Genomic DNA, 24,178 nt, shown 5'->3' with positions numbered 1-24,178 from the left:
GGGTACAAATAACTGGAAGGACGTTTTTCTTTTGTTCCAAAACTAAATACAATACACCTACACTAAGACTTAATATTGTTCTTATTAATCTTAGCTACACAAGACTGACAAGAGTCAACAAAATCAACGGTTGTTGTTCACAGTTTCATAACATTCTGTCCAGAAAGAAGAGAACATTGTACAAAAGCATTAAACCCTTTTGTATTGATGTGACAATGTGACACACACACAGAGAACAGACTAAAGAGAGGATGAGAGGATGGGAGGTCGGCGAGCAGTTCGATTTTAGTCGAAATTCATAATCTAACTCAAATTATTAATTCGACTTAGATCAATTTTTTCATTTTAAAAATTATGATTCATAACCCGACCTTGCATTGTTCGGTTTGGTTTAAATTTTTTTTTACCCATATGTATAATACGTAATATTAGACATTATTTTTTAAAGTACAAAGTTTAACATCTATGAAAAATAAAATTGTTCAGCTGATTATTCCATGCTTAATTGATTTTAACATCTCCACAATCCATATTTAGCTCAAGTACAACAGGGTTACATAGTAGGATACATTGATAAGAGAATTCAATTCTAGAGTCACAGTACAAAGAGGAGCGATGAGAAATGACGATTGAGAGAGGAGGGATGAGCGAGGGAGGAGCTATGTGGACTAGTATTGCGGATTCAAGCGAATTTGTAGTAGAGTGCTAAACTAAGAAATGATTTATTAGAAAAAGAGAGGGTCGTAAGTTCTTTTTTTGTCTGAGAGACGAGAGATGCCACAAAATTTTAATAGGTCAATTAAGTCTACGTTTGCTTTAGTTTTACTCTCATTTTTTTAAATAAGAAAAGTAAAAATATACTAAAACAATGACATTGACGGTTAATTTCGGGTTATTTAAGTCAGTTCGATTTTGTTCGGTTTATGAGAGACTGAACCAAAGACTAAACCCAAACATAATTAGTTCGGTTCAGTTCGTTTTTTATTTTTAGTTTGGTTTTTTCGATTTTCAGTTTTTAAAAATTCAATTTGAATTTAGATATGTTTTTTTTTTCAGTTTAAGAGTCATGTCCAACCCCCTAATTTTAAGTTCTAGTTTCCATGATATTCTATTCTGTCTTCTCCTTCTCTCTCAAAGCATGAGAAATCTGAAGCAACTAGATAGCGTAGTACTTGAGAGATCACTATATATATAGAGCAACACCGGGATTCCACTTACAGCAAAGGCATAAAGAGGAGCACTAATCCTTCCCGAGTTGTCTTTTCCATCTTTGGTTTATCCGTACGGCCTCCCTGCCCCCTTCTCTATCTCTCTACTGAGTTGGACAATGGCAAGAATGTCGGAACCTCTAGTTCTTGCAAGAGTCATAGGAGATGTTCTTGATCTCTTCACCCCAACAACAAAAATGAACGTCACTTATAACACCAAGCTCGTCTGCAATGGACACGAGCTCTTCCCTTCTGCAGTCACCGTCAAACCTAGAGTTGAGATTGACGGAGGCGACATGAGATCATTCTTCACACTGGTACACATCATTTTCTTCTTTTTTCTGGGGTTCCCTTTTACCAGTGTGTCACTTAATTGATTTTTTGATTCACAGGTGCTGACAGACCCAGATGTTCCTGGCCCTAGTGATCCTTATTTGAAGGAGCACCTGCACTGGTATATATATTTCACGATACTGTCTACTATCAAGCTAGCTTAGTAAAAAAAAAAAAAAAACAAGGACACTTAAGCCTTGTTGGTAACATTTTTGAAAACAGATTTAAAAAATAAGTTTTAAAAATGAAAAAGTGAAAACGTCAAATTGAAGTTTTCATTTTTCATTTGTAAAAGTTAAAAATATTTTCAATTTTCATGTTCTATGTTTTGAGAAATATCCCAACGAACGTGTTTTCATCAATGTTACCGAATGTCACCTTAACATTCTGTAATTTCAGTTAATTAAAATAATGTGTGTGTTACCAATTCTAGGAATTTGCAGTATTGACCTATACGAAATTCCCATATTTATAGATCAAATATGCAAATACAGTTACTATACGAGGTCATTTATGGTACTGGGATGTATCCCGTACACTTTTTTATTATTTGTTAATTAATAAGTTAATAAAGTGGAAACTAGTTAAATTGGTTAACAAGTTACCCAATCAAAAGTTAATATGTGTAAATAAAATTTATCATATTAACAACGTTGCTAATATGAAAATTTGTTCAAAACCATGTAACTTGTATTGTCAAATAATAAATTACACCGATTAGAACTTAAATTACAACTTAGGATCATACTTATTGTGATTATTGTAATTGAGTGGTAAAGATATAAATATCATAATATTAGTTTTATCATTTTCATAACAGAATCATCTTTAAATTGTAAAATAGTTGATAATCTTGTAAATAATGTAGTTCTAGAAGTAATTACTACAACTAGAACAAGTGTTACTGTCTTGACATCAATAGTTGTGCATTGTGGTAAATCAGACAATTATTTTAGTAATCTAACATAAATAATAAATAATAAAATAATTTACCACATTGAAAACAAAATTGTTGGTACTGTTGTAATATGGTCCACAAACTAGTACCTTACTTAAATTGAAGTAATTAATAAAATCATAACAAAATTATCATTTTAACATCAATTATTGTGTTTGTTGTAAGAAGCTTAGTTATTAAAATAATCATTTCATTAATTATAAGAAAATATAAAATTTCCGTTATCACAACAACTTGATCATCACACTTGTAAAACCTAGGTTGCACGGAATCGGATACGGGTACGTGGAAGCGAAACGTTTGGAAACGCGGAAGCGTGTTTTTCAAAAAATTTAGGAAGCGGGTACGTTTTGGAAACGTCAAAATAAAAAAAATTATAAATATATATAAATTATACAAAAAAAATAAATATAATAACAAAATTTTAATTTAAGTAATTCAAAATCTCAAATAAAAAAAACATAAAAAACCTTTATTTTTTGGAAACTCGCGTTTCCAATTCGGAAACTCGCGTTTCCACCGCGTTTCCAATTCGGAAACTCGCGTTTCCACCGCGTTTCCAATTCAGAAACTCGCGTTTCCACCGCGTTTCCAAAACTTATTTTTCTGGAAACACGTTTCCGAACGTTTCCGGGCGTTTCCGGCACGTTTCCGGGCGTTTCCGGCGCGTTTCCGGACGTTTCCGGAGTGGTTCCGCTTCGGAAGCGGGAAACGTGGGTGTATGCACGTTTCCGTGTTTCCTAGTGTAAAACTGTCCCAAGAGTATTGAATTTGTTATAGGTGGAGTATATACCACAATTTCAACAACATTTATCATTTTAACATTGATAGTTGTTGTTTTAGTAAATTGTGTAGTCACTAAAGTAATCTTTTCATTAATGACAAAAACATATAAATTTATAACTTTCATAACAAAGTAGTTGTTACACTTGAAAAATTGTTCTTAAACTAGTAAATTAGTTATACTTTGAGTATATATTATTTTCAACAAAAAATTCAGCTTTAACATCAATTGTTATGGTTGTGGTAAAGTGCATAGTCACTAAAGTAATTATTTTATAAATGATAAACATGAAAATAAAAATATTTTACTCATAACAAATTTGTTGTTACACTTGTTACACCGTTCAAAAGCTAGTAATTAAATTGATTATAGGTATAGTAGCTAACACAAACAGAATAAATATTGCACTTTTAATTCTTGTAGTTTGCGTTGATTATGTAACACTAAGAACTTAGATTTACCGATCAATTGAATTGTAAAAGGTAGATATACCCTCTTTTAGATTATCGAGCAGACCAAGAGTCTTAGTAGGCAGCTCTAAAATGAAGTTCTTACGAGAAAGTTGTGGTCTATCAAAATTTTAGCACATGTCAAATATTTAGATACAAAGTTGTGCTTTATAAAAATTAGAACTGTAGGGTTTGTATCCTACCTAAATGAAATAGTACAGTTTAGAGTCAAGCAAGGATTTGCCTTTGGTGGTTCAAGTTAGAATACTATCAAATTTTTATACGATTAAGTAATTCAATATCAATATATCATCGATCTTCATCAGCATATTGAACTTCTCAATGGTATAGAGCTAGGAAGTAAAAATATAATCAAGGGGATCAGACAATAGGCTATCTGCGTGAGTACGTCTAAATATCATAGTAAAGTGACTTAGTCATCACCGTCGCACATTGATGTAGCTAGCATATACGTTGATATAGTTGTTCTCAAAATTATCGTTTTTACCTACCAAACCTGATAATCTTTGGCCAACATTAATATAAGTTAGAAGAATTTTTGATTGCCTAAATCGACATGGTTAATCAAGATAGTATTTCAGAAAAAGTCTAAGAACATTAATAGGTTATTAAAATAGAAGCAATTAGTTGATCATAAATTAATGATTAAAATCTGAAAATCAATTAACGGTTAAAAGGAAATGAATAAACACTAATTTAAATTTCCTAAAACGACATGGTTAATTAGGAATTTTTTTAATGAGTTATTAAAATGGAAGCAAGTAGTTGATAGTTAAAAATGAAATATTTGTAAGTTATTAGGTCATCAAGCCACCTCTCTTCTAATATTTATGACCATTAGATATATTAGCAATCAAATGACAAAAAATATTCAAAAACAAAAAAAACACAGTACCATATACCCATCAGTACTGTAGAAAATTCCATAAATATTGCAATTTCCAGATTCGAAGAAAAAAATAGAATCGTTTTCTGAAATTATTCTCTCTTCCATTACATTTACCAGAATATCTTTGGATCTGGAAATAAAAGCAAGTAGAATGAATGTACATATTATGTCCTACACTCTGATTTTAGCAAAACTAAGCTAGCATTACTGATATATCAATAATTACAAATTGTGAAGTAAAAAGTACGTACATATTGTCAAGTGAACAAGTATACCAGGCTAAGTTATCTCTAGAGCTAACATTTTACCTTGAAATTGAACTATTCAGGATTGTGACAGACATTCCAGGAACCACAGACGCTACATTTGGTACGTAGGTTATTTTCACTTAACTAGTTCAGCTACTACTTAATTATACAGCTGGGAACGATATATCAACACCGATGATATTATTTATCCTTACGTACTGATCAATTCAAATTTTGCTCTTAACCTGAATGAACTATGTACTTGATTAACAGGAAGAGACGTAGTGAACTACGAGATGCCACGGCCAAACATAGGCATCCACAGGTTTGTGTTTGTTCTCTTCAAGCAGAAACGAAGGCAGTCAGTGAACCCACCTTCCTCAAGGGATCACTTCAACACTCGAACCTTTGCAGCCGAAAACGACCTCAGTCTTCCTGTTGCTGCAGTTTATTTCAATGCGCAGAGGGAAACGGCACCAAGAAGGCGCTAGCTGGGCAGCTAGCAGGAGGCAGGCTAGCTAGTGACCTCAAAATCCCATGCTATAACCACAATACCCCAAATAAATAAACAGAATGGTGTGACATCCTCCCCATGGTAGCAAATGTCACACAGTTGTTACCTGAATAATTTCTCCAGAGAGATCGAACTGTACGTACGTGAGTGTTTGTGTGACTTACATTTAGCATTTTCCCTCTTTCCGTCTTGGAATTAATGTTGTTCATCATTCAGTTTGATGTATGAGTAAAGCATACATGGTATATATATGGAATGGGCTTTTTGTTTTTGGTTCCGAATCATTGTTGATCACTGGAAACCTATAAAGGAACATCCGGAAGTGGAACAATTTCCCTCCATTTCAGTTCAAATTTCTAGTTTAAGTTTAGTGTTCGGAAGCCCTATTTCATTTCAGCAAGAAAATGAGAGTTACGTCGAAAAAACTGGAAAATGAGAACTCTTGACCGATTGCCAATCAATGATGGAAGCGCCATTTTCGTAACACAGAAAAATAAAGTAGTGAAATTTGGTACCACGTAAATGCAACTTATCATGTCCAGTCTAGGCAATGGCGGAACCTGAAAAATAATCTCGGATGGGCCAATTTTTTTGCCGGAGAGGCAATTTATACTAAACATATCACTAACTGTGTAATTAAAACCTAATTAGTGGGAGAATTAATTTTCGCCGGAGGGGCCGTGGCCCTCTCTGGCCTCCAAAGAGATCCGCCACTGAGTCTAGCTGAAAGATCCGTAAGCAGTAATCTGCTCTACGTAACTTTTCTCTTTTAATCGAGGATTTAATAATCAGAGCTGACTTTTTTTTTGTTTTTCTTGTGATCGATTGTTGTTAAAGATCCAAACTCTCCTAAGTGGATTTTGTTCGTAATTAATACAAGAAAGAAATTTGAATTACAAATTCATAAATTGTCTGATTATAAAGGCATTTCAATTAAAAGTTCGGAAATTGTTAATTCTAAGACGTCGTACTACCAAATATCTGTATATAGCAAAATGATATGGGACTATCAAAGTGAGAGGAAGACACTTACATACAGCATCCGCCGGGGACCAACAGTTAGCCTCCGTAGATTGCAATATCATCACTTACAGAATCAAGATTGAAGGAACTTCTTCTACTTCTGAATGACTCAGTCCCAGCGTCTAAACGGGTTTCATTTTTTTTTAACGAAATCCCATTGAGGGTTAGCTCTCTTTTGGTGAAGACCAAAAGCCTCCAAGAATGGCAGCCTAAGAAGCTGTCCCAAGGGCACCGGTTCCGGGATCATTACAACATTAGCACTTGTCTTATATGCCAATGCTTCTGAAACTGTTGGAATCGCACGAGAGATATCAGTTACGGGCAGCAAGCAATTCGCAAGAAGAACGTCTCCAGCTGCAGTAAAATAACTGTCCCAGTTGTACTGCGGAGGAGGAATACTCTCAACTGCCTCGAGATCGATCTCAAAAAGATCCTCTTCATCTTCCATGTCTGATAGAATATGACCTTTGCTCAAGCCTACAAGTGCTGCAGAAGAGGAACCTCCAAGGAGAGAAGCCATGGTGATTCTTTTAAGTTCCAAAGATATGGTTTCCTATAATGCTATTTTATAACTGTCCAAATATTGGGTGTTGGGTGAGAAGGGTTGAGTTCGGGTGGTAAGTAGAACGCCCTCCAACAAATCAACAAAGATAAATAAAGAATGGGAAATTTGGTGTTGAAAGCTGCATTCTCCAAGTCCAAGCTCCCCACGTATGGCTGACAAATCCAATTTTCACATCAGTTTTCGATTGAAGGATCGTAACTCATATCCAGGAAACAAGAAAAAGAAAAATACTCCCTGATTAAAATACCAAACTTTTGTAGTTGGATGACCAGTTAATAACTGAACATTACAAAATCTGTTCTAAATCCACAAAAACTCAAAACAGACCACCAAAACCACTAAAAAGTCATGTGCAGTAGACCTAACTACCTCAACAGAGAAGAAGATATCCCACACACTTGCTCTAACAATCGAAGCAACATCAGTTAGAGCCGTAAGTCAAAATAAAATCCACAAAAATACATAACTAATGACAATTTGATATTTTTGTTAGCGTCTGCACTCCATTGTGCAAGTATAAGGATTATAACGTACTCATGTTAAGAGATATAGGCTGAACCAGAAATTTGAGACTCTAAACCCTTCAAGCTTCAATAACTGAAGAACCACAAGCAATAACAAAAACCTTGAAATTTATCCCTGTTGTCCCTTTCGAGTTTGGACACCTACAAACTGATAATCTTGACTTTTTTATAACATTGAAGACATCAAAACAGGATTCACATACTTTCTCCATCATGAGGTATTGCATTTCATTTGCATCATGCCTTCAAACAAGAAATACAGAAAAAAAACTCAAAAACTATCTATGATTTATTAACATTTTACAGAAGAGGAGTAAGTTCCTATTCAGTAATTTGGCAAATTAATGTGGTAAGTTTTGGATTTCCTATACCTTCATATACAGGATACTCAGCCTACGCATCGGGGGGTTTGGCCTTTCAAGGGGATCACACATATGGAAAGTATAGAGGCAACAAGTTAAACATGAAATTGGGGGTTAGGTTTCTGTCTGTCATTGAAGCCAGAGGTTCTCTATTGGTGTCTTGTAATTGAAGTTTGTTTCCTGACGTTGTTTCTTTGTTTTGCGTATCTACAGCAGACGCCAGACTTTTTTTTTTTTGAATATTCTCCAAATGGAGAGGTAGGATTACTTCGTTATCGGCCAGAAGGCACATACATAGGCACATACATCATAAGAAGTCTTATACCAAGGTAAGTTATAGCACAAGCGCCAAACCAATGACAGACACCTTCATCATAGAATAAGCGCAAAAAATACTACCGTTGCCTAAGGACCACAATTGGTGTGCAACAAATAATATCCATAATAGAATAGAATGATATGTACCCAGTAGCTTTAGGTAAGAGGCAAACGTCTGATATCTACGTCTCGCCCGACTCCCACATAGGAGTGCTTGCAGTAACATCCAACCCAATAGCTATTACTGGCCCAAAAGCAGACCAAGACCCACCATGGCCATGCTCACCGAAGCTGAACCAAGGCCCACCATGGCCTGTAATAGCCTCCCTCTTCCTTCCACCACCGATCGGCAGCCACATCACTGACGACGCCGGCCCCTGCAGCGACCAACCGAACCCTGGCACCGGTGGCTGGGACTCAAAAGAAGCACATCGCTGGCCACCTAATGACAGAGTCCCCACTAGAAGATCCACATCATTTAGATTCCACAAATCTGACGCAACATCTCCACCGCCGGCGAGTCTCATCTCTTCCGGATGAAGCCCCACAACTCGAACATCGACATCACCCTAGCCACAGTCCATGACCGATGCTCCGGCTGTAGCCCAGAATCCTTGGTTTGAATCCTGATGCTGCCTTTGAAGCACCACATCAGATCTGGATGCCGAGATCATCAACCATCAAGTCCCCCGCTGTCTTCAACACTGACATGCCGGATTTGGGGAAGAGGACACTCCCCGTCGCCATCCCGAATTGCGTTATGAAAACAAAAATTATCCCCGCCAGCACGAAATAGAAGCTTTGACAAAACAAGCTCATCACAGCGAGTTGTTGCGGCCCAAACCGCACCACCAACTGCGTGGCAAATCAGGACGGTCAAGGAGAGACTCTTCAACCACAGAGAGCTGCTGTCAAGATCCCACCCCGCCGCTATAGTACGATCAACGCAAGGAAAGCGCAACCACCTACAAGAAAACCTAGTTTTCCATTCAAAAGGTCGCCCCAGAAAGAACGGAGGCCTCATAGTTTAATCAAACTGAACTCAGACGCTAGAGACATTCAACCATTACTGATATAAGAAACTACTTTTGCATACTTGTAAACCTAAAAATGACTTTGATCTTGAATTTTCCTCAAGCATGTAATTGAAATTTGGAACACATATTGCTCTCTTTCTAAAAATTATTACAATCTCAATATATGTCACGACCTCGGTATCCTCAAGTGATCAAGGTATTATATCAAACTTCTAAAAAGTAGGCGTCTATTTTCAGGAACACGTTATAGTTATTGAATGTGATCCCATCACAGAAACTCTATTCCCCAAAAAAAAAATTGAGGTCTCAATAGTGCTTAATGATTGACTGGAAGGCTATGGTATTCCTATGACTGTTTAATGAAGCTCAATTTACATGCTGAAATTCCTTTAGCTTCCGCATGAAGAAGAAACCAAGATTAAGTTGACTTCTGATAGGGGATACAAGTATGTAAATACAATTTTCAAAAGAGTCAGAGACATGTGACTTTTGGATGCTGCTGTAATGAAAAGGTTCTAGATTAGATGTTCTGTTGAGGACATTTTCATTAATACGCAAGGAAAAAAGACGGGAATGTATTATAAGGTTTCTCTATTGAGGACAGTAACTAAAATGCTATAAATGTCTACAATAGTATTTTATAAAAGCTCAACTATTTGTTCAAGAGCATTTGCCAAATGCTATGGGATGTTAAAGATGTTGTTTATGCTATTGACTGTATAGTATGGCAGTTGCAAAACGCTAAAGATATAGAAAATCATAGTGTTCATATTATAATGTTCTAAGAGTGCTATGATAGGCTGGATATCTATTATAGCTCAGGCAGACATTAACATACTTCAGAGTTTGGGGTGTAGTGATTTCGGTTTTATAAAAAGCCTTAATTTCTGTTTGAGAGGAATGCCAGTCTGGGCTCCAAGTATCACACTCTGAAGTTAAACTACTTTAAAATCTTATGAATGTTTTTTTGTTTAAGGTTTTAAGGACAAATGTTGAGCTATTACAAGAGATATTTAGAGAGACCTCAGAGCAAAATGAATTGGCTAATTATTGAAGAACCGCGGAAAGTACCTACGACTTTCTTGAATACCACGAAAAATATAATGCAGATCTTTCACAACTGCCTATCAATTATATATCAGTTCTAACAGATGAAATTCAACATCCTCCTTTAGTAAGACAATACCCCAACAAATTAAAAAAAAAGAAAAGGATAGAGAAAACAGCAAATCTTAAAGCACATGTAAACTTAAAATTCCACTCCCATCATTTCCACTAAGGTTGAGGGAACACATTACTCTAAACATAATGCTTATGTTCATCAGAAAAATGGTAACATCACCACCACTTTCTACAATTGCAACATACAGTCATAAACCCAGATTCAACATGAGATCCATATAAAGAGAAGCAATAGCATGTAAATACATAGAACAAAGTAAAACAATTATCATGTGAATACATCTACTGGAACAAATGGCAACATTAGCATTACCTACATTTCCAATCCAGCATCACATTCATCTAAAAATTTCGCAGCTACAACAATTTCACTATAAACAAAGCACCAAAATTCATCAACTAAAATATAACAAGAAGCGAAAAAAGAGTGTAAATCAAGAAACACGCATACGCTATGAGCCCGCGGTGCTCGTCACCTCCATCAGCAAGAGCAACCATCAGCGCCGTACAAACCCTAGTCGCCCAAATCACAAACACTCCGGCCACCGCAAACCTAAAACTCCCGCCTTGCGGCACGAAGAGCGACGCCGCCGATAGAATCACCACCGGCAACAAGCAGTATCCAACCACGCTGGTACACCTGTGCAGGTCAAGGTTCCCGTTCCGGCCGGCGAGCATGTTGAAGACGACGTAGAGGAAGATGGAGGAGACGACGATCCAGCCGAGAATCACGCCGAACTGGATCTTTCCGGCGAGGAGTTGAAACAGGCAGAGGGATAAGTAGAGGAGAATCGGGCCGGAAAGGTCCGAGTCCTTGTGGACGGCCGGGTTGGCCCGGAAGGGGTTGAGGATCGACTTTGTTTTCCTCCATATTTGATCCGGATGGATTCCGAGCTCGTCGAGGAGCGGCTCCTCGTCCTCGAAGCTCGCGCCTCCGGGAGCCGAGCCGATGGGGCCGCCGAAGAGGGAGCCGGAGGCGGCGGCGGAGCCGATGTCGAAGGACATGAAGGGGATGCTGGAGGTGGAGGATCGCGGAGGCTGAAACGGCGCCGTGGCGACGCGGCGTTGCTGAATGTTGTTGTTGGATCCGGCGCTGGGGTTCCCGCCGGAGGGGAACACCACCGGTGGTACGGCGAACTCCTTCGTCATTTGGATCCCGGAAAATCGAATGTGGAGATTTTGGGGGTGAGAGTGAGCCTAGTAATAATGAAGTGGGAAATTTAAGTGCGATATATCCAAGGGTATATTCGACCTTTAATAAAAATTGTTGCTAAAAATTAACAGAGTTTCTCCTTGAGTATCGGCCAGGTGAGAGTGAAATTACACAACTGGGTCTGAGACTACTTTTTAAAAGAGCGAGTTGAATTTACGAAAAGGGGTCTGAAACGAGATTTATCAACAAGGTCGTCTGCTGTAAATTTGAAACGAGACTTGACTCTTCTCTGTAGGGCAGAGTTAAAAATGGAGGACGACGGAGCTCTGTCAAAGCCAGGGGCGGTGCTGGCGTGCGCCGCCATGGCTTCATTCTACGTCGGGATACTCTACGCACCGACTTTGATTCTTCGACTTCCTCCTCCTTCTTCCCACACTAACTTTTTGATCCGACGGTTCGTATGCGCCGGAGTCTCCTCCGTCGTCTCCGTCGTTGTTTCTTCTCTGCTCCTCCCCGTAAGTGTTTTCCGCCAGTTCTGACTCTATTATTCCATTTTTGACTATCAAAGTACGGATCTTAAATTGGACCTGTGACTAAGCTACTGTGTAATTGGATTTAACTTGTTTAGTTAAGTATGTGTTTATTGATTAGGTTTCTGATTTAGATTGGATGAGATTGTTCCATTGCTATAGTATAATCGATTGATGCTTTGCGAGTTTGTAAGTAGTGGTGACTAGTTGACTACTACAGCTCACTTTGTTCACATTCATGAACAACAGATTAAAAGCGGCCAAGTGTGGCATTTGTTAGGTGTATACGGCATCCGGATTGATCACATTGTGAGTATTCACTTGCTGAGGTTAAATTTTGTGGATTCGTTTAGGTCAATTTTGTGTAAATGTGCCTTCAAAGTAAGCTGTGGTTCGTGTTGGTTTGGTATACAGATTGGAAAACTGGTGAATGCTTGCTAAATATTTGCGTTCTGAGTTGTAGTTTTGTGTGTGAAACAGTGGCAAGCCGTTGTTTTTCCTCTAGCATTGACTGCTCTAATGTATGCCGGATCCTTGACATTCATGTCTCTGTTGTTGATGAATTCGTTGAGGGAAGATGTGAATTGTAGTGGAGGCTTTTCGTTTGACTTTTTCAAAAGCATCTCAATGGAGGCTGTTTCCTCTTTGCGTTCAATTGCTTGCAGTGTTAAGCATTGGCGTAATTATGTTGTGGTGAGTGGCCTCCTAAGCTTTCATACTGTTTTTGTTTGCTTCTATTATGTAAACAATTATACTTTTGGCTTTGCAATATGCATGGAGATATACGGTCATATTAATACTTTGGATTCAGTAGATGAGCCATAAGGTCTACCACCTGGAATTAACTCCAATTTTACTGTGAACAGGCTCCAGTTACCGAAGAGTTGGTGTTTAGAGCATGCATGATACCATTGCTTCTGTGCGCAGGATTCCAGATAAACACAATCATATTTTTATGCCCTATATTCTTCAGTTTGGGTAAGTTAACGTAATAACATATGCCATTTATGTTTATCATCAATTCATGTAAAAGGTTTTATTTTTTATTTTTTTATTTCTTAAAATTAACAATGACAGCATGCTCTCATACAGAAATAGGGGGTTAGGCAACTATAAAAGCTCCTTCACTATTCTTTAGGGATCTTTGAGAAACTCTTTTTTTTATTTGTCTTTTTACTTGTTATATGTCTGTGGCTGCAGATAACATCAGTGAGGCATCCCTTTTTAGTTTTGGATGTTGTTGAAGTGCTATCTCCCATTCTTCCTAAGCTTATGGTTGTGAACTTCATGCTTGTCTGTTAGAATAGAGTATAATCAGAATTGATACTTGTTAAATACTAGTATGTAGCTAGGGTATACTAATAATTTCTGGTCTGTCTTCTGCTTGCTATTGCTTTCTCTGAATACCAGACTTGCATTTGTGCAGCTTAATCTCTTAGATTTTTCCCTTTGTAGTGCTTAAGTACTCATCATGACATTTCTATTTGAAACAATACAAGTTTATTTATGTTGCATTTGTCAGTAACCTGCAGAAAAACTAGTCTGATTGTGCTTAATTACTCTTTGCAGCTCATTTGAACCATCTAATGGATGTCTATAACAAGCAACAGAATAACTGGACCAGAGCCTTCATGATTATAGGTATGCTCTACTTTTCATCCACATTTATGGAAACACAGAAATCTTCATGAAGAAATGGTTACTGGGTAGCTTCCTTTTACTTCTACAATAAACATTAACTCAATGGATGATGAAACGAGTCTTTCTCAGGTCTTCAGCTTGGATATACTGTGGTCTTCGGCTCATATGCATCTTTTCTCTTCATTCGAACTGGTAAGAATTGTTGACATGTCTCTAATATTGTTATCATGTCTGTTGTCCACTTGCCCATAATATAGCCTTTCATTTTATATGGATTATTAATAGTACATTAAGAGGTATGCAATAGCAAGCATATTCATTTTCTCTTTTTCCTGGCATTTTTTTGGTAGTTTATATGTGTCATATTTATTCCTTGCAGGACATTTTCTTGCTCCCGTTGTTGCTCACATGTTTTGCAATATCATGGGATTGCCAGTGCTAGTTTCACCTGGGAAAGGTATGAGGATGAAGTGCTTAAACTACATTTCCAGGAAACAATACTTACCTGAAAAACCATAGATGGATTGAGAGGCACTACCTAGTGTGATTTTTTTATTCTTCATATATCTTATGCAAACCAGATAGTTATCAAAAAGTCTAGACCCGTAGTCATACTGTCCATTTTTACCATCTTGGATACATATCCTGGAACTTGGCTTGACTGTTAATCTTGGTTGCCAACATGGAAAACCAATTGTCATGGTGACAGGAAAGACAAATGCTAATTATATAGGAATCAAACATTGAACAGTTTAAATGACAAGCAATCCTGTTCCAGGAGCTGCTTAAGCAGATTTACGAAATTTTTCCTCCTCATGTTCACCCTAAACATTCTCATTAAGGAAAGCTATGATGTGTCAAATAAAGGCCTCTAATGCTTATCCCTCCTCACAGCTGTTGGTGAAGCTAACTCTGTTTATGTTATTGTCTCAGGGATAATAAGTGTGGCATTTATAGCTGGAGTGCTGGGGTTCCTGTGGTTACTATTTCCTATTACAAACTCAGGTTTGTACAATGATAGAACAGATAATTGTAGTTGTTGGCAGGGATATTGTTCTGGGAATTAAGCCATAGAATTCTCAGAATGATAACTGAAAAGATCTGCCGAGGAGGCTTCTCAAGTGTCATCAGCAGCATGTGCCATACTAACATAGTTCCTCAAAACAGAGCCACCAGTTGATCTAGGGTTGTTTAGTATCTATCAACCATACATGCAGGAATTTGTAAAGCTTATTCTTATAATAAACTTGTGTTGCCTTGGGTAAATCTAGCTAGGCCATCTAACTGAGCTCTTCACACATACTACATCTCCCTTTGCTAAATTCACTTCTATCAACTAAGTGGTATAGATTTTGGTATAGTGCAAGTTTCTTGTTGGAAGCCTATAGGCAATGGGATAGTCCATGAGTGGCCACCCTTTGAAAACTTGAAGTTTTTGATCAATAATGGGATCAAATATCATTCGATTGAGATTTTACTTTGATACTAAATTCCTCCATTTTCTGTAGAACCAGCCATGTAGTGTTTCCTACCATGGCCTAAATCATAGAATTGTCATTACTTACGAATCAAAGTAAAATGAAAACATACATTATTTATCTATAATGAATTTCATACCCAGTCGAGAACGATCGACGATATGAAGGAGGGAAGCAGTTCAAATTTGTTTGATCCAGATCCAAGAACATTTAAAACTTAGGAGTAACTGGAGAAGAAATTCAAGAGTAAGTGAACATAAGCAAAAAACATCAACTCCTTCATCTTGCACCAAACATCTTTTCATTTGTTTTTCAATTTGGAGTCATGTCCAGAGAAGCAAAATATGGAATTTAGATATGTCATGGCTAGATCTTTGCTGGTACATCAATTACAGTTAATGCCTTGAAACAAAATTGTTAATGCCTTGAGACTTTAAGAGCAAGTATATCTGTATATGCACCATGGAATTCATTGTAGCCCATTCTCAGTCATCTCCAGCTCAAAGTTTGAATCCTTCTACACGATTTTGGAAATCTATCCACCTTATTATCATTCTGTAAGAGGGGGAGTAGACTATGTTTTTATTGAATGTTCCATTAAAATGGCGGAACCAATTTTCAATTACAGAAAGATTTCACAACTTGATTTCGATGGAGTAATTGTAGTAGGGGTCTAGGCTTTTCCGCCAAATCAGAGACCTGCATTTTCCAAAGACTATTTTCTACAACTTCAAACGTCTTATAAGATATTGCTATGATGACCAGAATCTCAAGGATGACAATGTGAACCAAGATCAATGAATGCTGATGGAAATAACAATAATTACCCAACAAATGTAGCATAAACCCTTCTAAAACCTATGTATGTCATTTGTGTTCTTCAATTTTTGATAAAATGATTAAGATCTGGGTCTGTATTTATGATTTAGCAGAAATCCTTTTCTTGGTCTTTGAATAATATTTCAGTCATCATAACCCTTTGGATCCTATTTTCAACCCTCAAATTGATTTTGCTGAGCTTGTGATGATGTGGGTATGGATACCTCTCAGAGGGTCTTATTAAAGGTACCATGTAGGGCATTTGAGAACCTAGCTAGGCACATTAAGTTCTGATTAGACATTTTCTTATGTTGTATGTGATGGTCAACTGAGGACTATGTCACATATTGTCACGTCCATTACCATGATTTTGATTTTCTGGGTTTATTTTTTCAAACTTATGAACTCACATTGACTTTCTGTTCTGAGTCCTTCTGATGTTTTATGACCTTGGATTAGATCCTCACATCAACTCTCCCCTCAGATAGAATCTGAATGAAAAGACCCTATCCAATATAAAATTTATATGCATGTACATACTTTTTAAATATTCATTCTGCGATGGTTTTGCTATTAAACACAAGCGTTAGCTAAGAATATAAGTTAATTTCATATTTTGTTCATGTACAAAAAATAAGGGTGTTGTATATACTGTATAATCATTTATAATTATACTGTAATTATTAATTAGTTAAGCGAACATGTAACACAAGTGATAAAGCTATCTCACTCAAAAAGTTTCTAATTAATGAGATCTGCGAAACCAACAGTTTCTCTATCTACGATCTTCTATGTCTCTGTGTCCTCTAAAATGGTCAAAGAAGTAGCATGTATAGCAGAGGAGATGTTAGTAAGTGAATAGATAACAAATTAAATGAGCATTGAAAGTTTGATTTCTCAACAACGATGAGTAAATCAGAGGCAAGATTTTGGGTAATTTGATTTTTCATGTTCAAGGGTAAGGCTCAACTGTGACGGGAATTAGAGGAAATTTCGAAAAGAGAAATACTGAAACTATCTTTACCAATTTGGGTTATTTGGTCAAGAAACAGTTTTCTTCAAAAACGTAGTTGATATTTAAGCAAACAAAGACCAAGAAGGTAACCGTGATCAACAAGTTTTCATTAATCAATCGTGCCGAAGCAGCAGAACCATTTGTGATGGTAAGTGAAATATGTGAGAAATGTGAAAGATCTTTGACTCTTTTAGAAGCGTAACAGGCTTCCGGAATATACATGTTACCAAGTTTCACAGCAGTCAAAACCATGTGACATGCCAACTTGGAAGCACCAGATAATGTGAGTATTTCCAGTTTTGCTCATCTGTATGTATCTAACGGGTAAATTTGAACGTGAGAATTATGAGATATAGAGAGGAGTTTTTTTCATGTGTCGCAAGTCGCAAGTAATAAGATGCTGCCAAGTTTTACCGTTAGAATCCAGTATATGGAACACTGGATTACATTGCATGCATGATTAAGAGTTATACTTTGTCTTTATCTTCTAACTAATTCTTACTTGGACAACGTTACAATAGCTTTGTGGGATTTATATTTAGTTACATACAGTTTGCCTATCAAAGTATTATTAATCAGGTGATTTTCCAAGAGGGTGAAGCTCTGAATCTCCAAGTAAAGATACTGTCAAGTTTTTACAGTTGATAGAAATGAAAAGATGGGGGAAATGAAGGAAATATGTATCAATTTCTGTTAATTGTTTCTGGGTTTTCGACCATTTTTTGAAGCATTACACCATTTGATGAGGTTTGGTATTTTCAGATGAGTGCACTAATTCCAATTAGGATATTGAGAGGATGGAGAGGAAACAGTTAGTAACAGAGGCAAAGCTACAGTGATATTATATTTCTTTCTAGCTCAAAAGCTTGATACACATATCCTTGTTGACCATGCAGAAGTTCATATCCTAAGGCCCCCCAAAAGAAAGAAGACACGTAATAAAATATGGAAGCAGAAGCAGCAGCAGAGTTAAACATCCTTGTAAAACACAAAGAGAATGCACACTACCACTGCTACTTGTCCTATGTACCTAAATCTGAAAACTACCACTTCTGACTAGCTTAAAAATAATACACACAAAAAAGGGGTAAGTCCTAGTGGGGTCATAGAGAGATTTGGTCCACAAATCTAAAAGCTTTCAGTTGCTGGAACCGGAAGGATGATTGTTCGAGTTGTTGTTCAACAAGTTGTTAGAGCTCAGGTTGAGATTCAGATCAGGCACAGTGTTTGATCCACCGTTGGCTTTGTTTGGCTTCGAAAGCTTCTGCTTCAGTTCTGAAAGAAGGGCCTGGTTCTCTTGGTTCAGAAGCTGTGCCTTCTTCCTCAGCCTCTCATTCTCCTTCATTATGTAAACATTCTGCAAGTACAGCTTCGAGTTTAGCCTTTCCATTGCTGCTGCTGTGAATCAAAGTCCTGAGCTTTATCCTGTGAAAACAAAAAGAACATATCAGAATCTCACTGTGGTATTCTTTATTGTCATACATAAGACACTAACATTATACTATATTCTAACCCAGCACAAGAAATAAAAAAATGAAAAAGGAGTGTATATTGTTTATGTTGAATCAAACAAAATGTTACCCATTAGCTGTATGAAGTTTAAAAACAGATTACCAATGTGAAATAATTACTTGCTTGCTTTCTGCTACTGCTTTAATAGATATACTTATGACTGTTTTATGAAAAGGAGATGAGAAACAGAGGAAAACAGAGCAGAACAGAGCAACTTAAACTAATCTTGGACCACGTTATATAGACTACTGAGTACTAAGTGGGTTTGTTTGGCAGTAAAGAAAAGAGCGATGGAATCACTACTTGTCTAACCCTGCACTCAACGAAAGGGAAAAATAATGGCGTCTTTCGGCTTCCTGAATCGAAAAGAAAAGGATAAAACCAAAAACCAAACAGCACAGACTTAACAAAGCTAGTTCGATTCTGTATCCTTCGTAACAGAGTTGGCAAATGCAATTCTTACAGACCCTTTTGAGTATTGAAGAAGAAGGTATGATCAAAAGCTTAAGATTTTGATTAAAGAAACAAATGTTGGAGTATCCAAGGTGTGAAAAACATTCTAAAGGCATTTGCAGACAATTCTTTCCTCAAATGAGGTGGTTCTGGAACACACAAAGGAAACTAACAGAAACACAATGTGAACCTCTCCGGCCACCATGGCTATTCATTCAACCAGAACACCCTTATGAAAACTAACCAAAGGAAGAGAGACATATAGAGAGGGAAACATATATGTTTTGAAAAGAGGAAGACGAAATGAATAAAGAAATGACCTTTTGGTTTCGCAGAGAGCAGAGGCAATCTGGTAATGTAACGAGAAGTCGAGCAGTGAAAAAGGGAGAGAGAGAGGAAGAGAGCTAATGAGCTATAGCTTTGTGTTGTGTGTGGTGAAGAAGTGAGGGACAAAAGGAACAAAGAGGGTCTTAATTTATAGGCCAAAATCAAAGAAAGAAAGCTTCTTCTTCTTCATGGATATTGAGAGAGAGAGAGAGAGAGAGAGAGAGAGATTTTCATGAGGGTTGGGGGGGACATGCCCCTCTCGATCTGACACAACAATCATGCATGTGTAAGCATGGAAGGCGGCCGGTTAAGAGCCTTAAAAGAAAAACGAAAACACAGATTATTAGCGTTTTGGGTTTCTCTATGAATGATGATGAATATGGCGTCATGTGAATGATGATGGGGGAGGTTTTTGCTTGGGGTTTTGCAGAGCAGGGGAATTATCGTCTATAAAATCTATGAAAATTATGGAACTTAATGACTACCTCTTCCCATCTCTCTCTTCACCTCTAGCTTCTACGGCTAAAATGTAAAATGATGGTGGGCTAGGCCGTCCCAAGATTCGCAATGATGGTTTGGATTGGGTTCTAAACCATCATCACAACCCCTTCCCCTCTCTTCTTCTTCCATCATCAATTACTCTTTTGTTTTTTATTTATTGCTCCTATTCCTATTACCAAAATCCCTATTCTTCTTTCCCTTCTTCCATTATTTATTTCAGCCTTTTGTTAATTCAATTTGGGCAACAAATCTATCCTCTGCAATATTGAGATCTTTTGGGTCATACCAAGGATTATACATCCAAAATAGGAACACAACCGAGATGTCCATTTTGGTGAACAACAATGATACTTGAACAGTGTCATTTGCCTTGAGCAGTGTTTTAGGTGCAACCCATTAAACCAGAATGTGAATCCCTAAAAGAAAAGGGAAAAAGGGTGTTTAGGGAAGAGGATTAACTTGTTGTAGGGTATACCTAATAAACCAAATTACTATTTTAGACCTTGTAGGTATGGTTATAACTTGCACGATTTGCATCCCCTATCGATGATGGTGTTTTGTTTTACGTTATTATACTCATAATTATAGGCCGAGCTAGTATCATAAGTGTAAAGCAAGTTCTTTTTTTGCCAAATAGGGGATGAGCTTGAAATAATGGGTGAAGGAAACTGGGGGCCAAAGACAGCTTCAAAAACCTCATGGGTTATCAGTGGCTTAACGTGAAACATCATGGTTTGACAGGGTGCTGTTTTGGATGGGTTCTATCATCTATGGGTAAAATCGTCCCACTGCTTTTAGAGTCCCTCCTGGAGCTCGTTCATTTTGACTATTTCTTTTGGGAGTTGTGTAATTAGGGGTTTCAATCCTTTGGTTGGCAATGCGTGTTATTACCTTACTGACCCTAACGGCATGTTTCCATTGCAAGTTTGTAACTCAAAATACTCATGTGGTGAGTAGAGGTTGAATCAGTATTAAAAAATTAAAATTTAATACAACAATTACGTAATATGCTGCGTGGAGTGTTGTGAGTTGGATTCAGGACCTCTCATTATAATTTTAGAGACTTATGCCACTAAAATAAATTGTATCGAGCACATTAGCTTTTTCTTTTAAGCAATTTTGTTTTTCACTTTTTTGTCATTTAATACAATTTTAGAAAAAGAAGTGTTGTAGTTTTATAGGGTGTGGATTTCAATTTCCTATTATAAATAGGAATGCTCATGCAATTGACATTATTTACGTTTTTCATTTTAATATCAATACTGAAACACGAAAATTGTACCCAGGTATGAAACCAAGATCGAAAAAATGAGAGCGGCTATATTTACCGTATAGACGATAAGAAAACTATTTTTAAATGGCAAAGTCTACTTTGTATATAATATATTTCAATGGGTGATTTTAGTTGTACCTCTTAATCTACTATGTATACCTCTTTTAATTTTGTAATTAATTACTGCCTATTTTACCCTTCAATAAAATAACAGAAAAATAAAAATTGATTGCAATTTCAAAACAGAGAAGAGCCTATTCTCCCTTTTTTCATTGTCATATCTGCAATCAAACCCTAGCCTCACAATGAGATATGTAAAAATCACAATTCAATCTTTGTATTTTTTGGTAAGCTTTCCATTGATTAAGAACCTCAATCTAATTTTTTTTCCACAAATTCCTTCCATAGACTTGAATTTCTCGAGTTTGATTTGTCTAGTTTAGATTTATTTTATGCAAGCCATTCTTAGATTGATAAAGATTGCCAAGAATCAAGATGGAACGTGTAGCTTTTGCTTGTTTTTGAGTGGTGAGAGTTGAAATGATAAAGTAATTGGGTGTAAGAAGAACTGAGAAAACTAGGTGTTGAAGGAAATTGGGAGAAAGGTTTTAATCATTCGATGAAATTATGATTGAGGTAAAACATGAAATGAATGCGTGAGAAATATGATAGGAGGTATACATAGTAAATTGCGAGGTGCAACTAGAATCTCCCTATTTCAATTGCATATCACATGTTATAATATCATCAACAAAATGCATATTGCTACTTAGATATAACAATAAATAATTAAAACTATATAAAGTTCAATATTTAATGTTGATACAAATTAAACTCTTAAGTTGTGCTTTTTAATTACCTGAAGCATAAAAATTCATCTATAACTATAGGGAGTTTATATTCATACCTCCAAAAACGGTATTTAGACCTCCTTACTCAGTAGACCTCAATTTTACTTTTATAGATGCCTAAAATACTATTTAGACATCCAAAGTTTTCCTAAAATGTCAATTATCTAATTTGATATATCAAATCATACTACTATCTATTAATTTCTTTCATACTCTATTTCAAATTCATTTATTATATACAACTCGAAAAATGCATAATAATCACACAAATTATCTTCTCGAATTAATTCGATCACTCTTACACTCGTTTTTTAAATTCATAATAAATTGGTAAACTAGATTTTTCATTCATTGATAGTAACATCAACATATATGAAATATTTTAACCTCTAATTAACGAGTTTTGTTTATTTGGCTTAAATCGAAGTTTATGAGAAATTCTATATAGTTTATACATTAAATCGTCCACATTCAATTTGATGTTTATCAACTACATTAAATTTTTGACTAATGATGTTTATCAAAAAGGAAGGTAATCAATTAAATCATTTAATGCAATTTGATATCCCATTTTGGATTGTCTATCAATAAATATAAAGGATAATTATCAACATTTGTATTTTATAATAGATAAGTAAAGAATTATTCCCCTTCTTGTATTTTTATTGTTATATATATTTTTTTGTAATTTCATATGCATTGACTAAATCAAAATCTATCTAGGAAAAATGGATGTAACGACCCCAAAATTTCGAGCTTTAAAACTCAAAATTCTAAAGTCGTTAAACACTAAATAATCTCAAATAACTCGAAATCATTAAAGTGTAATAGCGGATCAATTCTGAGTTTTCAATTCAACTCAGTCAACCAATTATTACAATCCAAATTCATAATCCATACATAAAATGGAAATGTAATAATCCTCACAAATCACTCACAAATCTCACAAATGAAATTACACAACATCTCACACACAAACTCACGCTAAAACCTCACCACAAGTAGGATAAGAACGACTTCAAGCCTCTGTAGTCGTCACTCAACTCCCACTAATCAGCACCTGCAGAATGATCCCCTACACCATCGAATTGGTGCACCGGGATTGTAAACACAAACCCGGTAAGCTTATAGCTCGTATGAGTAAAATCACAATACAGTTCGCATATCAAAATACACGAAAGATCACAAAACAACAAATATAAATGCCCCCATGAGCCAATGGTCAGCCCATCTGGTTGACCCAAAGAAATATGAAATAAAAAGCTCATGAGGAAATTAAGTAACCCTTCTGGTTACCCAATGCATTTATAATACGGGTACCAAGAACGCTGGTACACATCTGTTACCCCTCTCGTAATACACCGTTGATGTTGGATAGCCACCTGCTACCCAACATCCAAAATACACCGAGTACCCATGAGCAGATAACCACCCGTTACCTCACATGCAGTACTAAGGCAGACAGACTAGAGCTCTAACTGTATCGTAACTTTCGCCCGGCCAAAGGCTAGGTTCCGACTTGCCTCACATGTACAATAATCTCACATCATATTGTACCACACATCACGTCCGAAGACAAATCACAATATTTCACATTTTCCGTGATAAAATCATGTACAATAATCACTCATCATATTGTACGTTTTAAAACTTTCACAATATATCCATAATAAAAATCATAACAGTATATTATATAGCAAACTATATATATTCGTATTTATTTACCATTTATACCACATATACATAGTCCACTATATCCTATACATGTCATATTTCATAAACACCTGAAATATTACGTACGATAATCTCACATCATATCGTACCATTGAAATCACATACACATGCACAATTTTTCTGTCACCGAAATGACTATTTTCAATGAACTAATAACAGTAAGTAATTTAATGAACTATATATATATATGTACTTATTACCATTATACTGTATATATGTAGCTCACTAAATTATATACATGTTGTAATTCATTTAATAAACACACTTGCAAAAATGTTGAATCACCGCGAGGGTAGATTCGTAAATTCAGTGAGATTTTACTCACCTTATTAACTCAAGCGTAAATCCTCAATTCCCGATGATAATTCCTTTCCTCGATTTAACGATCACCTTAAAAGAATAAGAAAAGAATTTAGAATCGTTTCGTAAACTTTTAAATGCCAAAACAGTAATAAACGGTTACTGTTCAGCAATTT

General features: G+C 36.3%; 5 protein-coding genes across 6 annotated transcripts; 2 read left to right on the top strand and 3 right to left on the bottom strand.

Moving 5' to 3' along the window:
- Positions 1-1,298: 1,298 nt before the first annotated feature.
- On the top strand, positions 1,299-5,836 carry LOC126797872 (protein TERMINAL FLOWER 1-like). The gene is made up of 4 exons (XM_050524614.1): positions 1,299-1,525; positions 1,601-1,662; positions 4,971-5,011; positions 5,164-5,836. Exons 1-4 carry the CDS (start codon positions 1,328-1,330, stop codon positions 5,379-5,381), a joined length of 519 nt encoding a protein of 172 aa, XP_050380571.1. The 5' UTR covers positions 1,299-1,327; the 3' UTR covers positions 5,382-5,836.
- A 496-nt stretch (positions 5,837-6,332) lies between these two features.
- Positions 6,333-6,963, bottom strand: LOC126800217 (uncharacterized). Its single transcript, XM_050527533.1, has one exon. It carries the CDS (start codon positions 6,945-6,947, stop codon positions 6,561-6,563), a length of 387 nt encoding a protein of 128 aa, XP_050383490.1. The 5' UTR covers positions 6,948-6,963; the 3' UTR covers positions 6,333-6,560.
- Positions 6,964-10,616: 3,653 nt separating this feature from the next.
- On the bottom strand, positions 10,617-11,605 carry LOC126799416 (uncharacterized). Its single transcript, XM_050526620.1, has one exon. The coding sequence runs from the start codon at positions 11,562-11,564 to the stop codon at positions 10,815-10,817; it is 750 nt and encodes a 249-aa protein (XP_050382577.1). The 5' UTR covers positions 11,565-11,605; the 3' UTR covers positions 10,617-10,814.
- Positions 11,606-11,854: 249 nt separating this feature from the next.
- Positions 11,855-15,227, top strand: LOC126799270 (CAAX prenyl protease 2). Its single transcript, XM_050526436.1, has 8 exons — positions 11,855-12,083; positions 12,348-12,407; positions 12,579-12,791; positions 12,965-13,076; positions 13,668-13,739; positions 13,869-13,931; positions 14,119-14,196; positions 14,673-15,227. Exons 1-8 carry the CDS (start codon positions 11,877-11,879, stop codon positions 14,804-14,806), a joined length of 939 nt encoding a protein of 312 aa, XP_050382393.1. The 5' UTR covers positions 11,855-11,876; the 3' UTR covers positions 14,807-15,227.
- A 2,728-nt stretch (positions 15,228-17,955) lies between these two features.
- On the bottom strand, positions 17,956-19,441 carry LOC126799926 (protein LITTLE ZIPPER 3). Of its 2 annotated transcripts, none has more exons than XM_050527188.1 (2): positions 19,337-19,441; positions 17,956-18,476 (listed from the first exon to the last, which is right to left on the bottom strand). In XM_050527188.1, exon 2 carries the CDS (start codon positions 18,439-18,441, stop codon positions 18,190-18,192), a length of 252 nt encoding a protein of 83 aa, XP_050383145.1. In that variant the 5' UTR covers positions 18,442-18,476; positions 19,337-19,441; the 3' UTR covers positions 17,956-18,189. The 2 variants fall into 2 exon arrangements, with proteins under 2 accessions (XP_050383145.1, XP_050383146.1); XM_050527189.1 differs by lacking the exon at positions 19,337-19,441 and adding an exon at positions 18,666-18,733.
- Between the last annotated feature and the right edge of the window lie 4,737 nt (positions 19,442-24,178).

This window comes from Argentina anserina, chromosome 6 (genome assembly GCF_933775445.1).
Source record: "Argentina anserina chromosome 6, drPotAnse1.1, whole genome shotgun sequence".
Classification (NCBI taxonomy): Eukaryota; Viridiplantae; Streptophyta; class Magnoliopsida; order Rosales; family Rosaceae; genus Argentina; species Argentina anserina.
This window is presented reverse-complemented; position numbering and strand designations above follow the sequence as displayed.